General features: G+C 40.5%; 1 protein-coding gene across 1 annotated transcript in view; it reads right to left on the bottom strand.

The window, feature by feature from the left end:
- Positions 1–232: 232 nt before the first annotated feature.
- zc3h3 (zinc finger CCCH-type containing 3) overlaps positions 233–21,987 on the bottom strand; it is a 30,448-nt gene continuing 8,693 nt past the window's right edge. The window contains exons 2-9 of the mRNA XM_079666500.1: positions 21,017–21,180; positions 17,961–18,039; positions 17,410–17,565; positions 16,352–16,421; positions 12,580–12,711; positions 4,578–4,741; positions 3,606–3,763; positions 233–504 (exon numbers count right to left, since the gene is read on the bottom strand). Of these exons, the coding sequence (XP_079522626.1) occupies positions 473–504; positions 3,606–3,763; positions 4,578–4,741; positions 12,580–12,711; positions 16,352–16,421; positions 17,410–17,565; positions 17,961–18,039; positions 21,017–21,180 (955 nt within the window). The 3' untranslated portion in view covers positions 233–472. The remainder of the gene's footprint in view (positions 505–3,605; positions 3,764–4,577; positions 4,742–12,579; positions 12,712–16,351; positions 16,422–17,409; positions 17,566–17,960; positions 18,040–21,016; positions 21,181–21,987) is intronic.

Below are 21,987 nucleotides of genomic sequence, written 5' to 3'. Positions count from 1 at the left end.
GACTCACAGCATGGTGCGGATGAAGTCACCGTCCGCTCATGTGTCTCGTCCTCCAGGCTTTAAAGTGAGGGGCACTGCTGCTTCTGTCACCACCTTCCAAAGGAAAACTCTCCCAAACACGCTCGGGTCATGTGACGACGCGGCCGCTCCCAAACAGAAAGACCCTCGCAGCCTATAAACACTCACAGCGCTGACTTCACATGTCAAAAAGAGTCTGGGAAACACCACACAGTTATGAGTTCACCTTTTATTTAGTCTTTTTTGAAATGTACAAAACTTGATCAATAAAATCTGCACTGTAAAACACCCAAATTGATATGTAAAACAGATAGATATATATTAAAAAAAAAACTTTCAGGCCCTGAGTGAATTCATAGGACAGAGACACAGATACACCCGTCAGGACAAACCTTGAGCACAGAAATCATTGCTGAGTCTTTATTTTACCTCTGGTGCGTCTTTTCTCTTTTTCTCACAGCCGAGGCTTGATCTGCAGCCTTTTCTCTGCGGAGGAAAAACAGGAAATGAGTAATGGCAGGAAGATACAAGATGTGTGTATCTGACTGTTATCTTCTGTGTGTTGAATCCTGCTGAAACCCTGAGTGATGACATCTCAGCTGATGAGTAAACGAGGAAGAGGTGTATGGAGATGTGTGTACAGGAAATGTGTGTCTGCGTGTGAGGTCGCAATCTGGCAGTGATACATTGCGCCTAAGCTAATTTATGCAAAGTGAAGAGGAGCTTGTTTGGCTCAGTTCCACCTTTAATGAGGCTCTGGGCGGCGCAGTGTGTAAGTGAAGCAGCAGAGTGTCATCAGTATTACTTAAGAGCTCAAACTATGCGGACAGACTGAGAGGAGGGACGACAAAATGATCATACCTGTGTGTGTCAGGGAGAGCATGTAAAGTAAACATGAAGACATGCGGCAGCCCGCCAGATGAGTTCATTTAGACCAGTTCGTATCGTTAAAGCCATGACTTAAAGGGGCCCTTTTATGCTTTTCGCTTACCTGTAGTGTTATATAGGTTTTTGTGCATGTAAATGGTCTGCAAAGGCTAAAATATAAAAGTTTTCTCCCAAATACTCCCGCCCCCCTGCCTGAAACGCCTTCATTGGACTCTTTTGTATACTTCTGTTACATAATGACATCACTATGTAACACTCGATTCTATTGGCTAGCACTCCAACAATAAGTGGCGGGACATCTCTAAGCGGTTGACCAATCAAAACAGAGCAGGCAAGCTAACCAATCAGAACAGACTGGGCTCTGGTTTCAGACAGAGGGTGAACAGAGGAGCTGCAGCACAGGCAGCATGAGAAAAATAAGGACCGTTTAGAACATCAAAGGATGTAAACTTGTCACAATAGAGGAATAAAATCCCCAAATTAAACCTGAAAATGTGCATAATACGGCCTATTTAAAATATATATTATTTTCCATGACTAAAACACGATGATGCTGGCAGTGTTCCTTTGGCAACATGCAATATTGTTGCGACTTTTTGAGCTAGAATAGATTAGCTAAACTGAGATGATCAGCGATGTTCCGAAAAAAACACTTCCCTTTTCTGACTCATAATAATTGCATTCTGCGGGAAGGTGTTAATGACAAAAACAGTTTAGAAAAGGAATAATGACGTACATATTCATTGCAGGAAAAATACGCCCCTGGTTTGTAAAGTCCTTAAAATATAAATAAAATATATTAATAAAAGATACAAGTCTAACACTATGTTTGACGCTGCCATCCGTTAGCTCTTTGCTGCTTCTTACATTTACACTAAGTAAATAACACAAGTATCACATTTAACTGGTATCTTATATAATAAATGCTTTCCATTCCTGAAAAGTTAGCTAGCAATTTCCAAGGATGTGTTAGAACCATGCCAAGAGACACGAGCAGCTGCAAAGAACTTAGATGTGAGCAGGACATCCTTCCAAACTCACTGGATTCCGACATGAAGCATACACACATAAATGCAAAAACATAAACTAAAACACTCAGAGGACACAAGAGAAAAACATTTACTGCACCGATATGATTATATTGGTGCGTGTGCACTGTGTGTGTGACTAGGGAAAGTCGGCGGTCAAGATGATCGGGCCAGGTCAAAGCTCCTGCTCGTTTCCAAGCAGAAGAGACTAAATATAAAATCATGAAAGAGAAGGAGGATTATCTAGAAATGGAAAAGTAAGAGTGACAAATCTTTAAAAAATGTTTTAAAGATGATTTCCCCTAAAGGTTTTTCTTCTTTAAATTATTAATGTCCTTATAAGCTGTTAAGGTTTGGAAATACCTGTCTATGCTAAGACAATAATGTCGTATAGAACAACTCATTTACTCATTCACTTATTAACTGTCCAAATCTCATAACTAACTGCAGTTAAGATGAGATTGATGATCCTCCTCCAGCTTTCCACAAAGCCATTTACAAATCTACCGTGTCTCTTGGGATATTTGAATTGTATTCTTCAAATAAAAACACATCTGTTGTCTGTTTTCCCCCGAGATAAAATATAATATTATTACTCCGATAGCTTGACCACATTCTGCAATAAACCTTATTTATTTGAGCAAATCCTACAAAATCGACTGAAGACAAACATTTTCTAAGGAGGTAATATTACAATATTGATAACTGAAGTGTTTGGTAAAGTAGTGCGTGGTATAAACGGTTCAATTCATGTGAAAGGGATACCATTTGTTCTTGCGAGTCAGCATGTATGTATCTATGTCAGTGTGTGCGTGTGTCCAGCAGTCAGGGGCAGGTGGATGGTCGTGCCTGGTGGGAAGATGAGGGGGGGGTTGGGGGATGGAAGAGGTTTGAAGAGGGGAGGGTTCCCTTTCTCCTAATCCTCTATCTGTCATGTCTGTCAACAGAGAGCTCAGCTGTGCCTCGGGCCAGCCTAAAACCTAAATATTATTACCTCTGTCCTCTGAGCATTATTACTCCTCCCCTGAGCATCATCAAACTCCACAGCGCGGCTCTGATCATCATTATCTGTCTGCAGCGCAGACGAATCACCACTCCCCATTCTCATGGAATCTGGGAATGATCCTGGGGCTTTCAGGACAAACATGATCCTTCCACAAAACGTCTCCGGACAATTACACTCCACACTCAGCACTTTTACACTGAGTGAAGCAGCTAGTCCTCTTAAGGAACATCCCATTTGTTGACAACCTACATGTTCTTTTTCCATAATTCCTATCAATTAACAAAAATGTATTTGCCAATTCTGTAAATGTAAAATCCAAACATGGTCAGAATTGGCAGTTTTTATTAATCTCAACTATTCTATTCCTTTTAATCGAGTTGAGAGTGATGTTTCTCAGAACTATCAGTCGCTGATGTCATAAACAAAACCTAAATATTTCTGATTAACAAAATCTGGCAAAGAAGATGGAATAGATCGCTTTTGTAATATCAGTAATAATCCCCACTGCACAGGAAATACATGTGTGAACAACAATTGTATGTAGGGTAGGATAAAGTTGAATTAATTTAACAAAGAAAATGTCAAAGTTGGCCGGATTGTTTTTGCGTACACCTTGGGACAATCTGAGGTGGTCTATGGTTGGTGGGGTCATGTGTTTCGGTCACCTTTAACCTGTGAGGTCTCAGACAGCAGCGTGACCGGGGCGTCTGCATCCTCTGGAGAGCTGGAGAGGGAGATGAAAGAGGGCAGTGCCAGAGGACCTTTGGTGGGCGTCCCTGGATCTGCCTGAGAGTCCTGAGGGATGACCACAGACAGGCGGGGCCTAGGGAAAAAACAAAAACAAAAGAAAACAACAAATTAAACAGGATGTTAAAAGATACTAAAGACATTTTTATTGATCTCTTTTTGTACTTGTTTTCTTCTCTTATGTTGGCTATGTAGATACAGCTAAATGAAAATGGAAAAACTCTTGACCAAAATGTGAACATGTATGTATAATGAAACTAAATATGAAATAAAAAAAATAAAAAAAAGGTACTAAAGAGAGACGCCACGTCCGCTGGCCAATTTCAATCGATAACTTGGACTAGGGAAAAGAAAACATCCGCAATACATACTTGAGTGTTTATTTTATGACACTTTGTTTAGTTGCCACTGTAGAATTTTCTTAAATGTACTTAGTAAGAATTAGATAATGCGTCATTTGTACATTTTAACCAAACATTTCAGAGAATGTGTAATACAAAAAATATTTCTCCAAATCTAAGTATGTTTTAGGCTGGTATATAATAGTTCTTTATTCCTATCCTTTTTTACCCGCTTCGACCTGCAAAATGTTATAACACTTATCTTTCAGGAACATTTGTTCAAAAACAGTATTCTTCTCGTACTCTGAGCTATCCAATGTTTGCATTTCTATTCTAACAATAAAAGCAATGCCTCATTTGCAAAGCTTGTAACAAAACAACATTATTGTCTTTAAGTAAGTAAACAACTGAATACGTTTAATGGTGGTATCTTGTAAATAAAGTGTTTACCCTATTCCCCTCCAACGCTTCACCTTATACGTATTCAATTCATTTCAATTATAATCCTCGCCAATTATGAGTGATATCTGTAAACTCTGCCTCCCTCACCTCTTAGCCGGCTCCTTGTTCCGGCCTCTCTTGGCCGCGGTGCTGGAGGTGCTGCTTGCACTTCTCTTGGCTCGTTGGCGGTGCTGGAGTTTGCAGCGGGCTCCTCGAGGGCAGGATCCCGACTTAGAGAAGTCCGGACACACCAGAGTGTGTTTCTTCTTACACTGGGGGTTAGAGACGGGCACATTTAGACACAAAGCCACAGGTTTGTCTTGTTTCAGCTAATACTTAAACATATGGCAGGAAGCTGCTTGTGCTAAGTTAATAACCTTTTTTTCCAAGACCATTTGCAACCAACAGAACAAGTGTGCACTAATAATCATAAAACGTAAATAGATTGCATTTATATAATGGCCTTCCAGTTTGTGTCACCTCTAGACACTTTCTCTAAAATTCACACAAGTTGGCCATGCCATTGGAAGCAACTTGGGGTGAAGCATCTTGCCTAAGGAGACTTGGGCTAGGGATAGAACCACCAACTTCTGTTTGGTTGACAACTGCTCTACTTCCTGAGCAACAGCCACCCTTCATGCCCCTTTGTGAGATAATAACATCATTGGTTTCATCATAACAAGGATGGAGTGCAGCACTTTTAAGATCTAAACACTGAATAAAAGATACAGGCGTTGGGCGATTGGACAATTATATGTTATTGTTGTCTTGGGGTGATTTTGAGCACTTTCCCTTGCTAATTTAATGGTGTAACTCTAAAGAATGAGTTAACTGCTTTACGTCAGCTGGCCCAGAAATCAAACAGAGTGTGGCGAAAGGTCTGGCTACGTGAAACTATGCCTGTTCTACAAAGAGGAAGGCAACAGAAGACAGAGAAACCAGGGAAAAACAGGGAGTAGAGCCGTCACATCTTTAAATAAAAAAATAGTTGAATTAAGGGTTAAGGGTTTCGCCCGGAGAAAACGTTGGGAATTCTTGGGAAACAGGGAAGGACTAATCCAAATAATTTAACAGTTTATGGCGTATTCTAAGACGCATTAACATGTAAGCTAGTCATTGGTGTACAGTTGTATTTTTTTTGTTAAAGATGAAAAATGGTACGAATATTTCACACACACCCACGTGAAACTCGGGGGAATGGTTGGTTAAAAAGTTTTAACAACGCCCGACCCAACGTTTTAGAACAATGTTCTTGACCATAAAAAACATTCCCTCAAATAGATTTTCTACCAATGATCTCATCCCACTAAGTTTCCCACTTGTGTGACTGTTTTTGGAAACGAAGGACATAACCTGATTAGGTATTTGAGATTTGGTTTCCTCGTATTCCATCCATTCTTTTGTAAGTTTCTACTTTCAAAAGATACTCCTTCAGTCACCCTCTCCTTTAACATGCACATTGAGCAAAGCGGGTCACTGTTAGCGTCATTCTGGCGAGTATTGTGCATGAGAGATTGAGCTTTCACATGCATGTTTGCAACTTGAGTGTAATACGGGTGTAAATTGGTAGCTTCATTCTCCACGAGATCCGATCCCTCCCACCTGTCAGAAAAGCTAAATATATTCACTCTGGGGTGCAGGCTGCGAGGAGTGTGTGTGTGTGTGTGTGTGTGTGTGTGTGTGTGTGTGTGTGTGTGTGTGTGTGTGTGTGTGTGTGTGTGTGTGTGTGTGTGTGTGTGTGTGTGTGTGTGTGCAGGGGAGTGTGGTACTGGGGAGCAGATTGGTCCTGTGTATCGGGGGATGTGTGCGTGTGTAAAGGATCTGGAGATCGATTTTCTGGGACACCTTGGACTCTTAATAAACTCTCTCTGGGGTCCAGCAGCCCTGACTCGCTGCCACCAGAGCCCCTCTCAGTGCCCTCACGACCGTGTTTCTGCACCCCTGGGTGCCAGGAAGGCCGAGGGTCAGCTCGTGGCCAAATGTTTCTCTGGATCATCTTATAGGGCTGCGGTTTTGACACTACATTTCTCTCCCTAAATCAGACCTCATGCCGGTGTCAATTTAATATCTGATGTCTGACATCGCTGCTGAGCCTGTCAGGCCAAAACAGGGCAAAGAAATACGCTAATGTTTATTATTTTCTAGTATTAATCGTCATATTTTTCTTAATATATAAAAAGATAGTTTTCAAAGAAGCAAAAATTCTGATCCGATTCCGTGATCCGTCTTTGGATATCTGCCAACACCAATATAATTCTGAAACCAAATAAATCGTAAATAGGATTAATCTTAACAGTAACATTTAGTAGAGTAATAATAACATAACATTAGATTTAACTTATGCTTCAAAAGTCATAAAGATACAAAATCAGAACAGCAAGAAACCTGCATTTACATACGCTTCAAATAAGCCAAACTATTTTAAGTCCTGGTGCATGTTCCAAAAAAATCATCTAAGAATATAACACAACTTATTTAGCTTATATCTAAATATTCTAACTGATTCTGTGATCAAAAACTCTATATTTATTCATTTAATTTAATGTATTAATTGCAAGCTGTGCAAGATGTGTCCTTCACATTATTATAAAAACATCTTTAAGTCATGTATGTCTTTAAGAAGATAAATCAATGAATATTAACATGTGTTGCTGTTTTTATAAAATTGCACACTTTCAAAGATGGATGTCTTGTAGTGAATACAAACTGGGATCTCAGTATTGCACTTCTCATTATTCTGATAACCATGCAGTCCAATGTGTCGCGGTACAACCTCACAATTCTGAAAGCAACTTTGCAAATCTTAAAACTGGCTGTTATGATTAGCAACAACAGGAGTGCGTATCATACTTATTCATCAAACAATCGTCCAGAGAATACTTGGAAAGCTGCTGCTATGCGGAAACCTAAAATATTCACTTTAATGTTGATGTGCACCTTTACATTTTTTACTTTAAAAGATGTATGCGTTCTATTCAACAGATAGGGGTGACGGGAACAGGAGTTCAGAAAGCTGAAGCACTTTGAGTGTGAGAAACAAATTGTAAGAGAAATTGACTGTAAAAGCTCAGTCCTCTCCCTACATCTCCATTCATCCTCATTTTCATAAAAAGAGAGAGAGCTGGGAAATGGGAGGAAAAAGCTAAAGTGGACAGAACATCTTTATCCGACACCAAGTTAACAATTTTCCACTTGATTTAAAGAATGCTGGGATGTCTCTGGGGCCTATTAGAGAGCTCTCTGCTGTGCCAAAACCAGGAGGAGTCAGCACATTTACGACGAGACTGAGAGAATGAGCAAAAGAAGCAAGAAAGGAAGAGGGAGGGAGGGAGGGAGGGAGATAGAAAAGACAGTAACATAAAAAATTGACATCACATGCATTTACATCTTGGGCATTAAGCCGACACTCTAGTCCGAAGCAACTTACAGTGTGTTCAATAGAAAAATAAATGAGTTCAGGTTGCTAGAGCAGCAACAAAGAGATGGTAATGTTAAGAAAATGAAAGTTCACACTGTCAGTAGATCTTAGGTCGTGTTCACACTGATATTAGCATTGCATCAAAAAAGGCAGCCTCCTCATTCATTTCAATGAGACAGCTATTGATGCATGGGAATTGGACACAGATGCCGCTGGTGAATTATTAGCACCAGAGTTGTATAAAATCTTCCCGAACCCAACAAACTCCAGTTTTACTTCAGGTAGCCAGAATTGGGGACGAGGGTGGATTATAAATCAGAGACCTGTAAACAATTCCAATCTTTAGCAGTCTGTTTTTTGTTCTTAGTTTCAGAGGTTGTAAATACTTGCTAACGCAACGCTGCTTAGGATAACATGACCGTGGCTAAGGAGGATCAAGGGAATTCTTGCAGTCATATCATTCCGCAAAAATAAGTTGTCGATTTAACATCATTTTCATATTTTAGCACCAAATTTTGGATTCATGATGGCTAAACTGTACCCAAAACAGAAAAGAAAAATCAGTGCAAGAGAATGAAAGAGGTCAAAAGACAGAGCGTTGGATGTCAGAGAAATCGACAGAACAAGACAGACAGGAAAAAAACACTAAAGGAACACAGTATGGGCTCTGGTGTTGTCTAAAGACTGGTTAATGGAAACAGACTTTGCAGACTTGGAACCAAATGTGAGCAGACTTGGACTGCAACAGAAAACTTTAATCAGTGATGCCGTCATTTTAAATGACATTGCTGTTGCCGCAGTTCACGCAGCGGAATGGACTATTTTTTTTAATACAATAATTTCTAAGTCAATAAAATCCTTTTTAATCAATATTGTGAGTCAAGTCATTGGAGTATTTAGTATGTGGCCGCGTATTAGGCTTCACGTTGGGCTCAATGATCAGTGTTCTTTTTTCATTGATGACCGTAAAATAGCTTTTGAGGCAATTATCTATAAACATCTATTGTAATGTGCTTAATATTCATTGAACATGTAACTGAAATTGTAATACAGCCTACTCATATCATTGTTGGACAAAGTCGACTCGCCTACATAGTAAATCTAAATAATTGTACACATAGTGTAAGAAAATAAAAAGAAGGGTAATGATGATATGAGGTTAGTTGGTTTAAATGTAAGGGGAATAGGAAGCGGGTCTATATTGTTTCCTGTTTGTGAATGTGAAAAGGGGTGTTTAAGTACAGCCCTGGAAAGGAAGAGACCACTCCAAATGTTTCTTAAATCTTAATCTCTACATGTATGGCATCCATAACAATCCAGTGTTTGTGGAATTTCAAAACAGAGAAATTATGTTCGTAGTTCATAGAATAAAATAGAAAAATGTACATTTTACTCAAGGACATACCTATAAATCAGTGGTTCCCAACCTTTTTTCCCAAGAGCCCCCCCAAATGACTCGTGTTGGAAGTTATGGGTGGGGGGCGCAACAGCGGTAATTCAAGTTTAAAAGTCTCAAAAATGCTACAACTACTGTCACAAACTGGATGAATGTGGTTTTGTTAAAGGAGGATGAAAGCTTAAGGAGCACTATTGGAGTGACTTTGATGGTTTTTGGACTCAGGATTCATTCATTTGGATTCCCGCTGTATGAAGAAATTAAAGGACGGCGCAAGTGGAAACAATTCACCAAGGGATTAAACTGTTTAAAACATGCTCAAAGTAAGCCGGATTTTGCCGATGTGTTTATGTGGATTCAAAAGTCGTAAATAATAAGCAAAATGGAGGAGACTGATCTGATCGGAGCAACTGTGACAAATAATCCAACTGAAACCGGCATGGACAATAACTATGTTTTAAAAATGCGCTTATCCAGAAAAGCCCGGTTTGGACGTTTTACAGGCAGAAGAAAGATTTCTATTAAAGAAATAATTATACATTTCTGTCTTTTTATGCCTTTAATAGCTACTAACTTGAATTTTTATTCAAATTAATTAATCAATTATTTTTTATATTTTATTGTAATGTAGAGACAAGGCTTTTAGCGACAATCATGTATTTCTTTTAAAAAATAAAATAAAAAGTCTAAATATGATATTTGGCCTCAGTAATCTGAGGCCTGGCGCCTCCCCTGCGATCTTTGGCCCTAGGTTGGTCAAACCTCATCATTTTTGCAGTGGTCTCTTAATTATCCAAAGCTGTGTATCAAAGAAATTAGCTGGCTTTCAAATAACAGGGACAATATGAATGGCTGGAGTAACTCTCAGTCATGCATGTGCACTTACAGAACAATATTTTGTTTAAACTGCCTACAATTGAAAATATGTATTTAAAAAAATGAAGAAGGCCCTGTGACATTTCTATTTGAGGGGTCCAATTAAGATAAACTGCTTTAAGAATGGTGCAAACTACAGGTTCATTTGGCTAAACAGCCAATCTGACAGCTCTCTATTCCTGTTCAACATGCTGAATCAGTCGAATGGCCATTGATAAAATCCATTAAGAGATGACTATGGCCAAAACTATGGATGGCAGTTGGCCACAGACGCTCTGATGGCTGACTGTCGGCTTATCGTGTCAAAAACTATAAGAGAAAATGGACCTGATACCGGAGCCCCATTTGAGTAAATTGGAAAATTGGAAATAATTAAAAAAACAGCATGAAAATGTATGCTGTGAAGAAAAAAGGGACAATTAGGATACCAGAGATGGATCCCGGGAGGTGGAGGGTGAGCGTGAGACAAAGCCAGGATGAGGCAGGAGGAGGATGGAGGCGAGGAGCAGACTTAACCCCTGAGCTGCCGGAGTGTCTGCCTGGCCCATAGTGCCATCCTCAGCAGTTTTCCCATCTATAATTACTGCCTGCTATCCATCATAGAGCCACCAGAGCCTCACAGCACAGCTCTCCATAAACACACACGCAAACATACACACACACAGGGGGGAAAATCACAGACCTAAGCACTTCAGCTAATAGAATAAATATTAATATCCCTTTTGTTTTCTATACCCTCATTTCCCCATGCACTATTTAAATGAGGTCTGACAGTGTGAAAAAGCATCTGTTTCACACTCCACGCTCCAAAAACAAGCGGGGAAAGGGGGGAGACAAAGGGAGGTGAAAACCCAAGAGGGGGGGAGTGGAGTGTGTCTTTGAGGTGGCCACAGGGACAGTGTGTTTGTGTGTGTCGGGGGGGGGGGGGGGGGGGGGGGGGGCAGGTCATGTGTAGGTGATTCTCTGTTACCCATCAGGCCCACAATGTGTCACTCAGACACTACAGTTATGCCATTATGGACCACCACCCTCTGCAGCTGTTGCTGCCTGTGTGCCTGTGTACATTTGTGTGTGTGTGTGTGTGTGTGTGTGTGTGTGTGTGTGTGTGTGTGTGTGTGTGTGTGTGTGTGTGTGTGTGTGTGTGTGTGTGTGTGTGTGTGTGTGTGTGTGCGTGCGCGCGCTTGTGGGGAGGATTGGTTACCAAACCACTTGTTTACCTAAGCCTCAGTTAAACTTCAGTGGAACTGTATACGTGTTGTACAATATAATTATACGTTCAAATGAAGACAGCTTAGACGAATAATTGTACTTTAAGTGTTGGCATCTACGCAGCGCTAAATACAGGTTGGAAACACTTTCTATGAAACCCATGTCTATAATGCATCAGAGACATACCCATAATGTTTTATAATCTGGGTTTAGAACTGTTTAATACTAGTTTTGAGAACTAATATATGCTTTATGACCACAATTTAAACGACTCATAAAGTCAAGTATCATTATACTCCACAATTTATGGTCACACGGATATGTTTTTGCAAGCAACATAGTGAATTATACAAAAATAAATACAATATAATCCCTTTATAATGTATTTTAATAATTACAATGATGCATTGAAGTGTGTTTATAAGTCACTTTTTAAGTGATCATCAAATAATTTCACTTGTGTGTGTTCTGCACACTGCAGAAAAAGTGCTGCAAAATATCATAAAACATCACCGTCACCTCACTTAACCTTTATAGAGTCAATATGAATATTTATGATTATAATGAGTTTATCACCAGTGTTTTTAACTGTAATTATATAGTTCTATAAATTGAACAAAATGCATTGTGAACATGGGCGTAACAGAAAGTGTTAACTAAAATCCTAGTGAGGTCAAACCAATAAACATTGTATAACGAGAGCGGAAGCCGTCACGTGTATTTCATTATACCGCAGTGATACAGGTGACGACAGTCTAACTGGTTCAACACGTGTCAGCTGACCAGTGTCCAAGACCCCGCTGTGACCTGGACTGAGCGCCGGTCAGATGGTGAACAGGTGTGTGTACTTGGAATAGAAGGAGATACGAAAGTGAAAGCCTTCTTTATGTGGTGCTTTGAACTTTATTGCTTTTTTGTTAGCAGAGCATCTTCTACATTGACACATGTGACAACAGGAGGGTACCCTGTGACATCTTTCTCATATGAATGGGTTATACTACATAATGGAACTAGATTGTTATTGAGCAGTTTAGAAGAGGGACTTTTCTCTTTGTAACAAACTTCACCCACAAACTCACAACAAAACAATTGATAGAATTGGTTGATTGTAAGTTTTTTGCCCTGGTCATGCCTGGATAAAGAAATGCTCATAAAGTAATGTCACATTGAGCGGGCCTCAGATGGAATGTTTGTGGTGTGTTGTGTGCTACCTTCTCTCCTTCAGGACAGTAGCCTTTTACAAAGTCCTCACACACTTCGGCTTTTCGGGACACGTAGACGTGGCTGTAGGGACAGTCGCTGTTGTTACAGATTCCCTTCAGGAAGTAGGAACACACCGGCATCTGGAGAGTCAAACACATTTATGTAAGCAATTTAAGGCTGTAAAATGTTTCATATTACTTGACCAAGAGAGTGTGAAAAGAGGTATTATATCAACAATTACAAACATTCTACTATATGAATCTTTAAATAATAACAAAGACCAACACAGAGAAGAACATGGGGGAATATGAGTAGATTCTTCTTTAGATATGTCAACATAAAATGACTGATCTGTTATATGGAGGGGCTGAAGTGTCTTCTAGATTATTGGCAAAATGTTGAATAAATTAAAATGTGGATCAGACAGAATCAAGTACTATTGATCCTGAGCATTCTTCCTCAAAAACATCAGACATTACATTGAGAGTAAGAAAGTTTCCTGGTAAAAAGTCTGACACCCAAAGTTGGTCCAATAAAGAAAAAGGTTAAAATGGTTTTGTATCATAGAGAAGCTTACACAAATAGATCAGTAAAAAACAATGTTGCTATTTTTTTCTTCTTTTTAATCTTCAATTTTACATTTGAATTTTATCCTCCATGATCATCTCCCTGTTAATTCGTCCAATTAGAAAGTAGCCGATGTAAATACAAATAACCCACAGAGAGCTGTTGGAGTGTTACATGTGACATGAGATTATACGAGTTTGTTAACAGACATGCTGTTCTAACAAACCCCGTCATGTAGAGTTCAGACATGTCCCGTGTGCCAAGCAATATATCACGCTGAGCAGTTAAATGACCTTAATTGCAGTTGACAGCAGCAGAGTCAGAGTGAATGTGTGTCTTGACAGCATGTGTGCAGTGTGTGTGTGTGTGTGTGTGTGTGTGTGTGTGTGTGTGTGTGTGTGTGTGTGTGTGTGTGTGTGTGTGTGTGTGTGTGTGTGTGTGTGTGTGTGGGCAGAGAGATCTACTTGTTGGTGTGCAAGGGCGAGCCTAGTGGATGCCGGTCTAAATATAACTCTGAGGGGGATTCGGTGAATAAGGAAGGGGGGGTTGGGGACTTAGGGAGGCGGAGTGTGAGAGGGACTCCACCTTGGTGGGACGGGATCAGTTCGACCTAATTAACTGCAACAGAAATATGTATCCAGGCTGCATCTCGTCCAACTCTCATGATGTGTTTATGTGCTCTCGATGTGTGCACAGACTGGGCAAGTGGTCCCAGAGAGCGGAGGAGTGGGGGGGTCGGGGCTAATGCCAGGGGAGTATGCTCAAGAGGGTCTGGTTTCGTGGTATTTCTGGTAGTGGGGGGGGGGGGGAAAGGAGGGATGGTGGGGTGTAGGATTCAAGATTCGGGCTCACCTATCCACACTAGTGCCCAGATTGGGTTCGGAGGGCTGCCGGGTGAATAACCTCGCACTCCCCCTCCCCCCCCCCCCCTTTCAGTTCACCTCACTTCTCCCTAGGAACCCCATACAGTCCTGTTTAAGGGGTTCACATGTAATAAGAGCGGGAGTATCCTGTGGAGGGATGGTCCAAAGGTTTAAGGGTGAGGGGTAAGGGGGCGCTGTAGGAGAGGTGGCATTACAAACAGGCAGCTGGGCCCTCAGCACTTAAAGGCCGCAGTGTGTGACAACCAACACAGGTGCAGGGCATTGTGTGTGTGTGTGTGTGTGTGTGTGTGTGTGTGTGTGTGTGTGTGTGTGTGTGTGTGTGTGTGTGTGTGTGTGTGTGTGTGTGTGTGTGTGTGTGTGTGTGTGTGTGTGTGTGTGTGTGTGTGTGTGTGTGTGTGGAGGGTGAGGCAGAGCACCTGTTGTAGGGTTGTTTGTCTTAAGGGGGTAAAGAAGTTAAAGAGAGCTTTCCCTTTTTGAGTAGCTACACTTTCATCTACCCTTGGGTGACCAGTTGTCCAATATTTCCGGTAGGGTCCCCCCTTTTTTTAAACAGTGTGTGTGCATTTATATATTATAATAAGAACAATTCAAACATGTGTCTCTTCTGCTACATAACAAATATAACGGTTGTTGAGTGTGGGAAGTGTCCAGGATTCCACAAAAAGCTCTTTTTAAATGTTATGTGTGCACCTTCTGGGTATCATTTGCCATGCTTCCCATTGGGATGCATTTATGAATTATTATGAATATCAAATTAGCACATGTTATTACAGAAGTATGCACATTGAGAGAGAATTAGAGAACATTGCTGTGGAAGGTAGAAAGTGTCACGTAAACCCTTAAGCCCCTGTCACACTGCCCCGAAATTGACACCCGATGGACACACGAACATGGAATTGAGAATTTTGCACGAAGATGGCCCCGAACCACACACGAAGGCAACATTTACATTACATTTAAGACATACAACTGCAACGAAAGTAACAAAAACAATTATGTTAAAGTATTATGATACTGTACTAATATTTTCAGACTTTGTTCTTTACTTTATCCGTCTTTATATGTAGAAGATATTAAGTTTTCTCCTTCATGTTGTTTCCATAGCAACAACAACTTCCTCGCCTTCAAAATAATATATTATATCCTTTTTAGTTTCACAGAACACAAATTGGGTTATTTACATATATGTTTACATGATTTTGTTGTGCAATAAAACAACCAGATGGACACACGATAAAGGAAATGTTCAAATTCGGCTCTGATTGTAGCAACATCGGGCCATTCGTGAGGGCATCTTAAGCCATGCCAAATATTTTGCCACCGCTCCCGAAGTTGCTGCCGGAGCCTGATAAATTCCACCGGCGGTCATACGATGGCTTAAGATGCTCTCACGAATGCCTTCAAGGGCAAAATGGACACACAAAGTCAACACGAAAATGAACCTTCACAAGGTCCTTCGGCAATGCTTTGTGCCACAGATGTTGCCACCGCTCACGAAGTTGCTGCCGGAGCCTGAGAAACTCCACCGGCGGTCATACGATGGCTTAAGATGCCCTCACGAATGGCCCGATGTTGTTACGATCAGAGCCGAATTTGAACATTTCCTTAATCGTGTGTAATTTAAGTATTCCAACTTACAAATATTATCATTCTTTATTATTATGGCAATTTAATTAATAATCGTATAGTAGCTTGTCCAAAATGTGAATCATTATTTCCAGAGCCCAAGTAGACATTTCCAAAATCAACAAATCTTGTGGAAGTTTGAATTTGCAATCAAAATTAATCTTTTTATCTACTGAATAAATGTTGTCATATTTATATGTATCCATGTCACCTAAGGTTGACTGAGTTGCTGATTCTACCCAGGAGGATAAGGTGTGTAACCACAGGTCTGTGCTGAAGATAATGTTCCATGTTGATTTATGTGCAAACCAGAGCGAGACCGATCTGTGGTAACTTACACTTTTGCCACTTTGTTTTTGTTTTCAGCAATTTTCACTGATAGTTATACACTGTTTGATAAAAAGGAGTTGACGAGGTAGAAAACAAGCAATTAAGCAAACTGCTGGGGTGTAGATCCCAAAAAAGTGACAAGCTCTAACCTTTAGGATGTTCCCATACCCAAAAGACCCCCCCCCCCCCTCATTGGGTTAAGTCTTCCTTGCTCCTTCCCATGTCATGGAAAATGGACATGTTCCAAGAGCACAAATACGATCCTTGATGACTGTACCCAATGGTGTCATCTTATACCAACACATGTGGCCTTTGCAATAAGAACCAATACAACTGCTATTAACCGCTTAGGTTATGTGTGGAAGCACGTTACCTTCTCCTTTGCCACCTTATGGGAGAATGGGCAGGAGCCGTCAGCCAGTTTGCACGTCCCCCGGAGAAACCTGTACACAAACCACAGAAACAGGTGGGAAAACGTACAGGCTAATAGAGATGCAAAGTAAGAACAGCTGCTGTTTCTGGAAGTTGTTACAAGCTTCTTTTTAAGATATCCTTAATTGAAATAAACGTGGAAACACAGCATCTCAGGGAAAATGTAACAGGAGACATATGTTATAGCCATCAGATTGAACTATTCAGATTTTTTTTTTTTTTTTTTAAAAAAAAAAAAAAAAATACAACTTCTGCCTCAGTTTGCTATTATGAATGAGTCTAAAAGCAGCAAGCCCACCATAGTTTAGTTGAAGATGTTATTTGTTATGCTTTTATTAGAAAGTGACAGCTGAGGATGTGACGGGACGTTAATAGGTAGATATATGGGGAATGATTGACAACAAATATTCCCAGCCAACCATGGGACATTGCAGTTGGATGAGAGTGTGGTGCATTCATAATGGGCAAACATTTGAGTTGCACTTCCCAACCCTCACTTAACGAATGCCCATATGCGTCTCGCAAATAAAATGTGTTTTTCTTTCACTTTTTCATTGAAGTTCAACTAGTCTGGTGATTAAAAAAAGCACACATTTTATTGGGTTGATTCAGCTGTGTATAATGATTTGCTGCCGCGAAACATAATGTAGTTTGATAGCTAGCAAGGAATGTTAGTTCGCTAGTTAGTTGCTAGCCAACAGTGGCAATTGTCACTTCATGTGAGGGTACAGCAGTTTGCCATTTGAGACAACATTACCTGGTTGAAATTCACACACTGCGCTAGTGTTCACAGTGTACAACGTGAAGTGTCCGAATCCAGACACAGAATGACACTGAGCAATGAAACCACTTTTACTTCCTTAAACCTTGAAGCCGAAAAACAACAACTCTTACTTTGCAACTCTATTGGGTTGACAGATGACCAAAAATCCCAAGACTCATCCCCTGAGCCTTATGTATTAAACAAGTTCATGATCTTGTGTGTCAACTGTTATTTACCTGGTGCAGACGGCAACCTTGTCCGGGTCGTGGATGTAGGGACAGCTTTCGCCACGGTTACACTTGCCGAAGCGGTTGTAGTACATGCAGTACTGCTTCGGCTGCTTCTTCTGACGAGCATTTCTGATTATGGCAATGCTGCGCTGGACAGCACGGCTTGTTTCAGAAAACACAGACAGACCATTAGGATCCACAAATCAATAACAAACCGCTTGTGGTAACTAAAGAAGACAATAGTGTGCCAGGAATAAAGTTTCAACTCTCAACCATGTGAGGAGCTTCGGGTTAAGGTATCCACCGTATGCTAATTTTAATTTTATGAGATTACTTCTGGCTTTACAGCACTCAGTGTCACTAATGAAAGGCAGTTAATGTTAGAGGAGGATCAAATATAAAAGTCTTGGCTGGATTTGATTTCAAAAATAGTGCTGTCCTATGAAGAGAGCCAGAAGGATAACCCACACACAACTGTTAAAGAAAAAAATGGATATGTATGCAAAAATGCTTCTCATGAGAACAGATGAAACACGTTGGCAGTGTTTTAACCTTACCTGGCTAAATTACGAGAACTGTAGGTTCTGTTGAAAGCTGGACTCGTTAATGGGACCTGGGCAGGGCTGAAGGACCTTCCTACATGTGGACAGAGGGACATATTTCAAAAGGTGTTAACAGCAGTAGTGGAGAGATGAAGTCCATGCCATTTCATGTTATTGTCCAGATTAAAATCACGTAAAAACACCCCAAACAATGAGGGCAAAATTTTGGTACAATCCAACGTAAACTTAAACCCATGATATTGATATTCTGTACAAACTGTAAAGTCCACTGAGACAAATGTAACATTTGTGATATTGGGCTATATGAATAAACGTTGGTTGAGAAACTCCTACAAAATTTTGTTTGTTCTGTAAAGTATATCAATATTATGTTTTTCTTCTTTTATATGAATGTTCCCGTCTTTGTTGAACAATTTGACCATTCAAAATTATTAGATATTATATATATTTTTTTAAAGTAATTATTTCTGTCCTATATACACATAAATTTTTCTGGTTACATTTATATTTAAGTTTTGAAATTACAGATGGATTGAAAAACTCTTTACTATATTTTTTAAAGGTTCAAGTTGGTTTTCTTTGCAGATCCAATGTTCTTGTATAGAGAAATCAAACTTAGATTTTAAAGTTACATTACATTACATGTTAGACGCTTTTATTCAAAGCGAATTACATACTCAATACTGTGGCCAATCCCCACAGGAGCCATTTGGGGTGAAGTGTCTTGCCCAGGAACACAACGACATGCTGACTGCAGTGGGGTTTGAACCTGTGCTCCCCTGATCCGAACATCAACGCCACAGCCTCCCTCCTTATGTTGAATACGTTATTGTCACTTGTTGTTGGGCAACGTTACTAAAGTGTTGACAGTATGTGTAGCCTATTTGAATAATTACATTTTTATAGTAACACTACCATATACAAATCTTTCAAATACTTGAATGCTCCTTGAGCTGATGAGCGTGGAAGTTTTTTTTTTTACATTTTGAGTATTTTTGCCATTACCCAATTTGCGCAAGTACTTACAATGCATTAACTCTTCCTACCTGACATGCTTTGAAATGTTACAACAATATTAAAAGGAATTAATTTGTGACAAAGAGATAGGTAGATATTTAAAATTGCTTTTAAAAAAAGTTTTTTATCTTGAATGCCATTGCTTTATCCTAATTGAAAGATTTTAAAAACACTATTAGAATTATTAAGGTATGACAAAGTGGAGCTGTCCGAGTGTGTTTTTTAGCCAGATGCAATAACAGTCTGATATGTGCCTGGTTCTTTATACTGTGGTGGTTTGACACATTGGTGCCAAAGCCAAACGTGACATCCAGCTCGGTCTGACAACATCATAAACTATATGTACCCAATGCACTCAACAACACCGGTGGGAAAGGTGTTTGTGTACGGAGGGGTGACGAAGAAGTGCAGGACCTTAAACCTTATTTTTTCTTGGCTGTTAATACTCTCAAGAGTATTAAGAGTGCACCCTGTTGGGATTCAAGAAGAGCAGAATTACAGGCTGGTGGATCCAGACCAAAAAGCTCCCCTGGGGAAGGATGTGAAATAAAAATTGCTGCTGGGAAGGCTCCTGAGGTATGTTTCTGGAGGAGGCAGGATCAGTGTGTTGGGATGCCGGTCACGAATTGAACAGAATGGAGCTCTTCAATTTGGCCTGCAGGTGTAGTTGCTACAGAATGTGTACTGTATAGGAGAGAAGTGCGTAGGAGGTGGAGGCAGATCCGGGCTTTAATCTGCACCGTCCAGTTCTCCAGACCCTCCCCCTTTCTGCTCTGACAGATGACAACTTTATTATTTCAGATGGCAAATCCAGCCAGCTCCCGTAAGTCTATTAGAGAGCATGTGGGCAGAGCTGCAGCCACAAACATGAATAAACACTCCTTTATCACCTCGGGTGCACACACACACACAAATACACACACACACACTTGCTCTACTTAAACCCATGTCCAGAATAGGGCTGGGTATCAAACCTCGGGACATTTTTGGTAACGACTTAAATGTGTCTGTAGCACTCTTTAACGCTGGTATTAATTACAGGACCAGTTCATACTTGTGTTGGCTTGATTTAGATATAGAGTTTTGCCAAAGTGATGTTGCGTTTTGTCCAGGCAATGTTCTTGTCTAGCTGCTTGTGTGTAGAGGATATTCAAGATGTTTTGTTAAATTAAAGAAGGAATTAATGTAGAGGGTTAAGGTAAGGGTTAGGAATGAAGGAATTTGTAAAAGATTTGTAACATACCGGGTAGTATAAAGTATTGGCAAAAAAGAAAATTAAACAAACTTCAAATTGATGTGTTTGAAACACCTAATATTAATAAGCTCAGAACCCATTGATTTGGTGTGATTTTTAAGACACATTTTACATACTGTATATTACCAGATGAAAATGTTCCTAGAATTCAGTACACTCACTGCGAGAATAAATAATACATCGAAAATGCCTTTTCACACATTGTGTTAGTTATATTAAACTGAAATTAAATGGTGTAGCCAATAAATGACAACACTGTCTTTAAATGACAAAAAAACAAACATTCAGAAAACATCATACTTAAGCCAAGCACAGCTGATGGTACCCTCACACACACACTGTGGTTATAACCAGTTGATGTATACATACAGCGAAGCTTCGCGTCGGGCCGAACCACGCCCCTTAGCTGTGATATAATGAGCATATACCACGGCTTGTCGTGAGCTATTGCCTACATAATATATAACAATATAATATATGCATCTCATCCCAATATATACATGTATCAAAGAGGATACAATGGGTTTTGCAGGACACAAAAGGATTTCAGAGAAAATCGACCCGGTTTGTTTGGGGCTCTATACAAACTTGATTTGCAGATTAAATATGTTTCTTTCAAGGAGTATCTAAATGTATATGTGAGCTATAAATGATCAGGGTCGTGTAATTATCACCGTGGAATGAGGAGAGATGTCAGTGGCACATGAAGTAAATGGTGGGACTGCATGAAATTTGTCATCACTTTTGTCAATGACCATTATAGTGACAGTGATAGTACCTGTTCGGTTGATGGACATGTTGGATCCCACGGTGCGGGACAGCTTATTGGCTGACACCCGGTACAGGGAACCACGAATCCAGCACATGCTGCTTCCTCTCCAGTGCTGGTTGGGTGACGGTTGTCTGTCGTGGGGGGCTCGCATTCTATTCTGTAGGAAGCTCCTGAAAGGACAAGGGACCGAGGAAGAAAAACAGAAAGAAAGATGAAATTAGAGGTAAGAAAAACATTTGGAAAATACCCTGAAAGTTATGTATTAATTTAAAGGATTATTCTGTTTTATTGCAATGGTTAATATAATTATCCGTTACGATCAGTTTAAAAACAGTCATTCTCTGAGGTGGGAGGATACCATCCACTCCCTCAGTTCCAGCCCTCTTTTGCCTGTCTTCTCTTAGCTCTTCTCCTATATCTCCCCTCCTCACTTTATGTTTCCCATCCTCCAGTCTCCCCTCCCTCCCTCCCTCCCTCCCTTTCTCTCTCTCTCCCATGTCACAGCACTCTGTTAAATTGCTCCTCTAATGGAAAGGACGGCAGTGTGGAAATGGAGAGAATTGAAAAGAGGAGAGGAGGAAATCAATGAGATAATAGGCAGGGCAGGGGGCCAGAGCAGCGAGGTTGGCCCCTACACTGGAGCGAAGAGACCACACACGCACACACATGGCATCACAACACACTCCTGCTACAGTATGTACAGTACACACAATCACAGGCCTCCACACTCGCATGCTCCCGCATTCAGAAGTCACTCAGTAGACTTGTGTACGTGCGAGCAAGCAGTGTGTGTGGGGATTCTGGGTGGTGTGGTGGTGGGCGGTGCAGGGGTTATGGCGATAAATTGCGCTGTCCTGTCACTTCTATTTGGGGCGGATTGGGGCTGGTGTGCAGGGTGCCGCTGGAGGTAATTTGCTGCCGTATTTCAGATGGGCTGGAAATGGGTTTAGAGCGAGAGTTCATGCCTCCCATTAAAG

Source organism: Notothenia rossii, assembly GCF_949606895.1.
Source record: "Notothenia rossii genome assembly, chromosome: 1".
Classification (NCBI taxonomy): domain Eukaryota; kingdom Metazoa; phylum Chordata; class Actinopteri; order Perciformes; family Nototheniidae; genus Notothenia; species Notothenia rossii.
The sequence above is the reverse complement of the archived record's forward strand: the minus strand, read 5'-3'. Positions and strand labels throughout refer to the sequence as shown.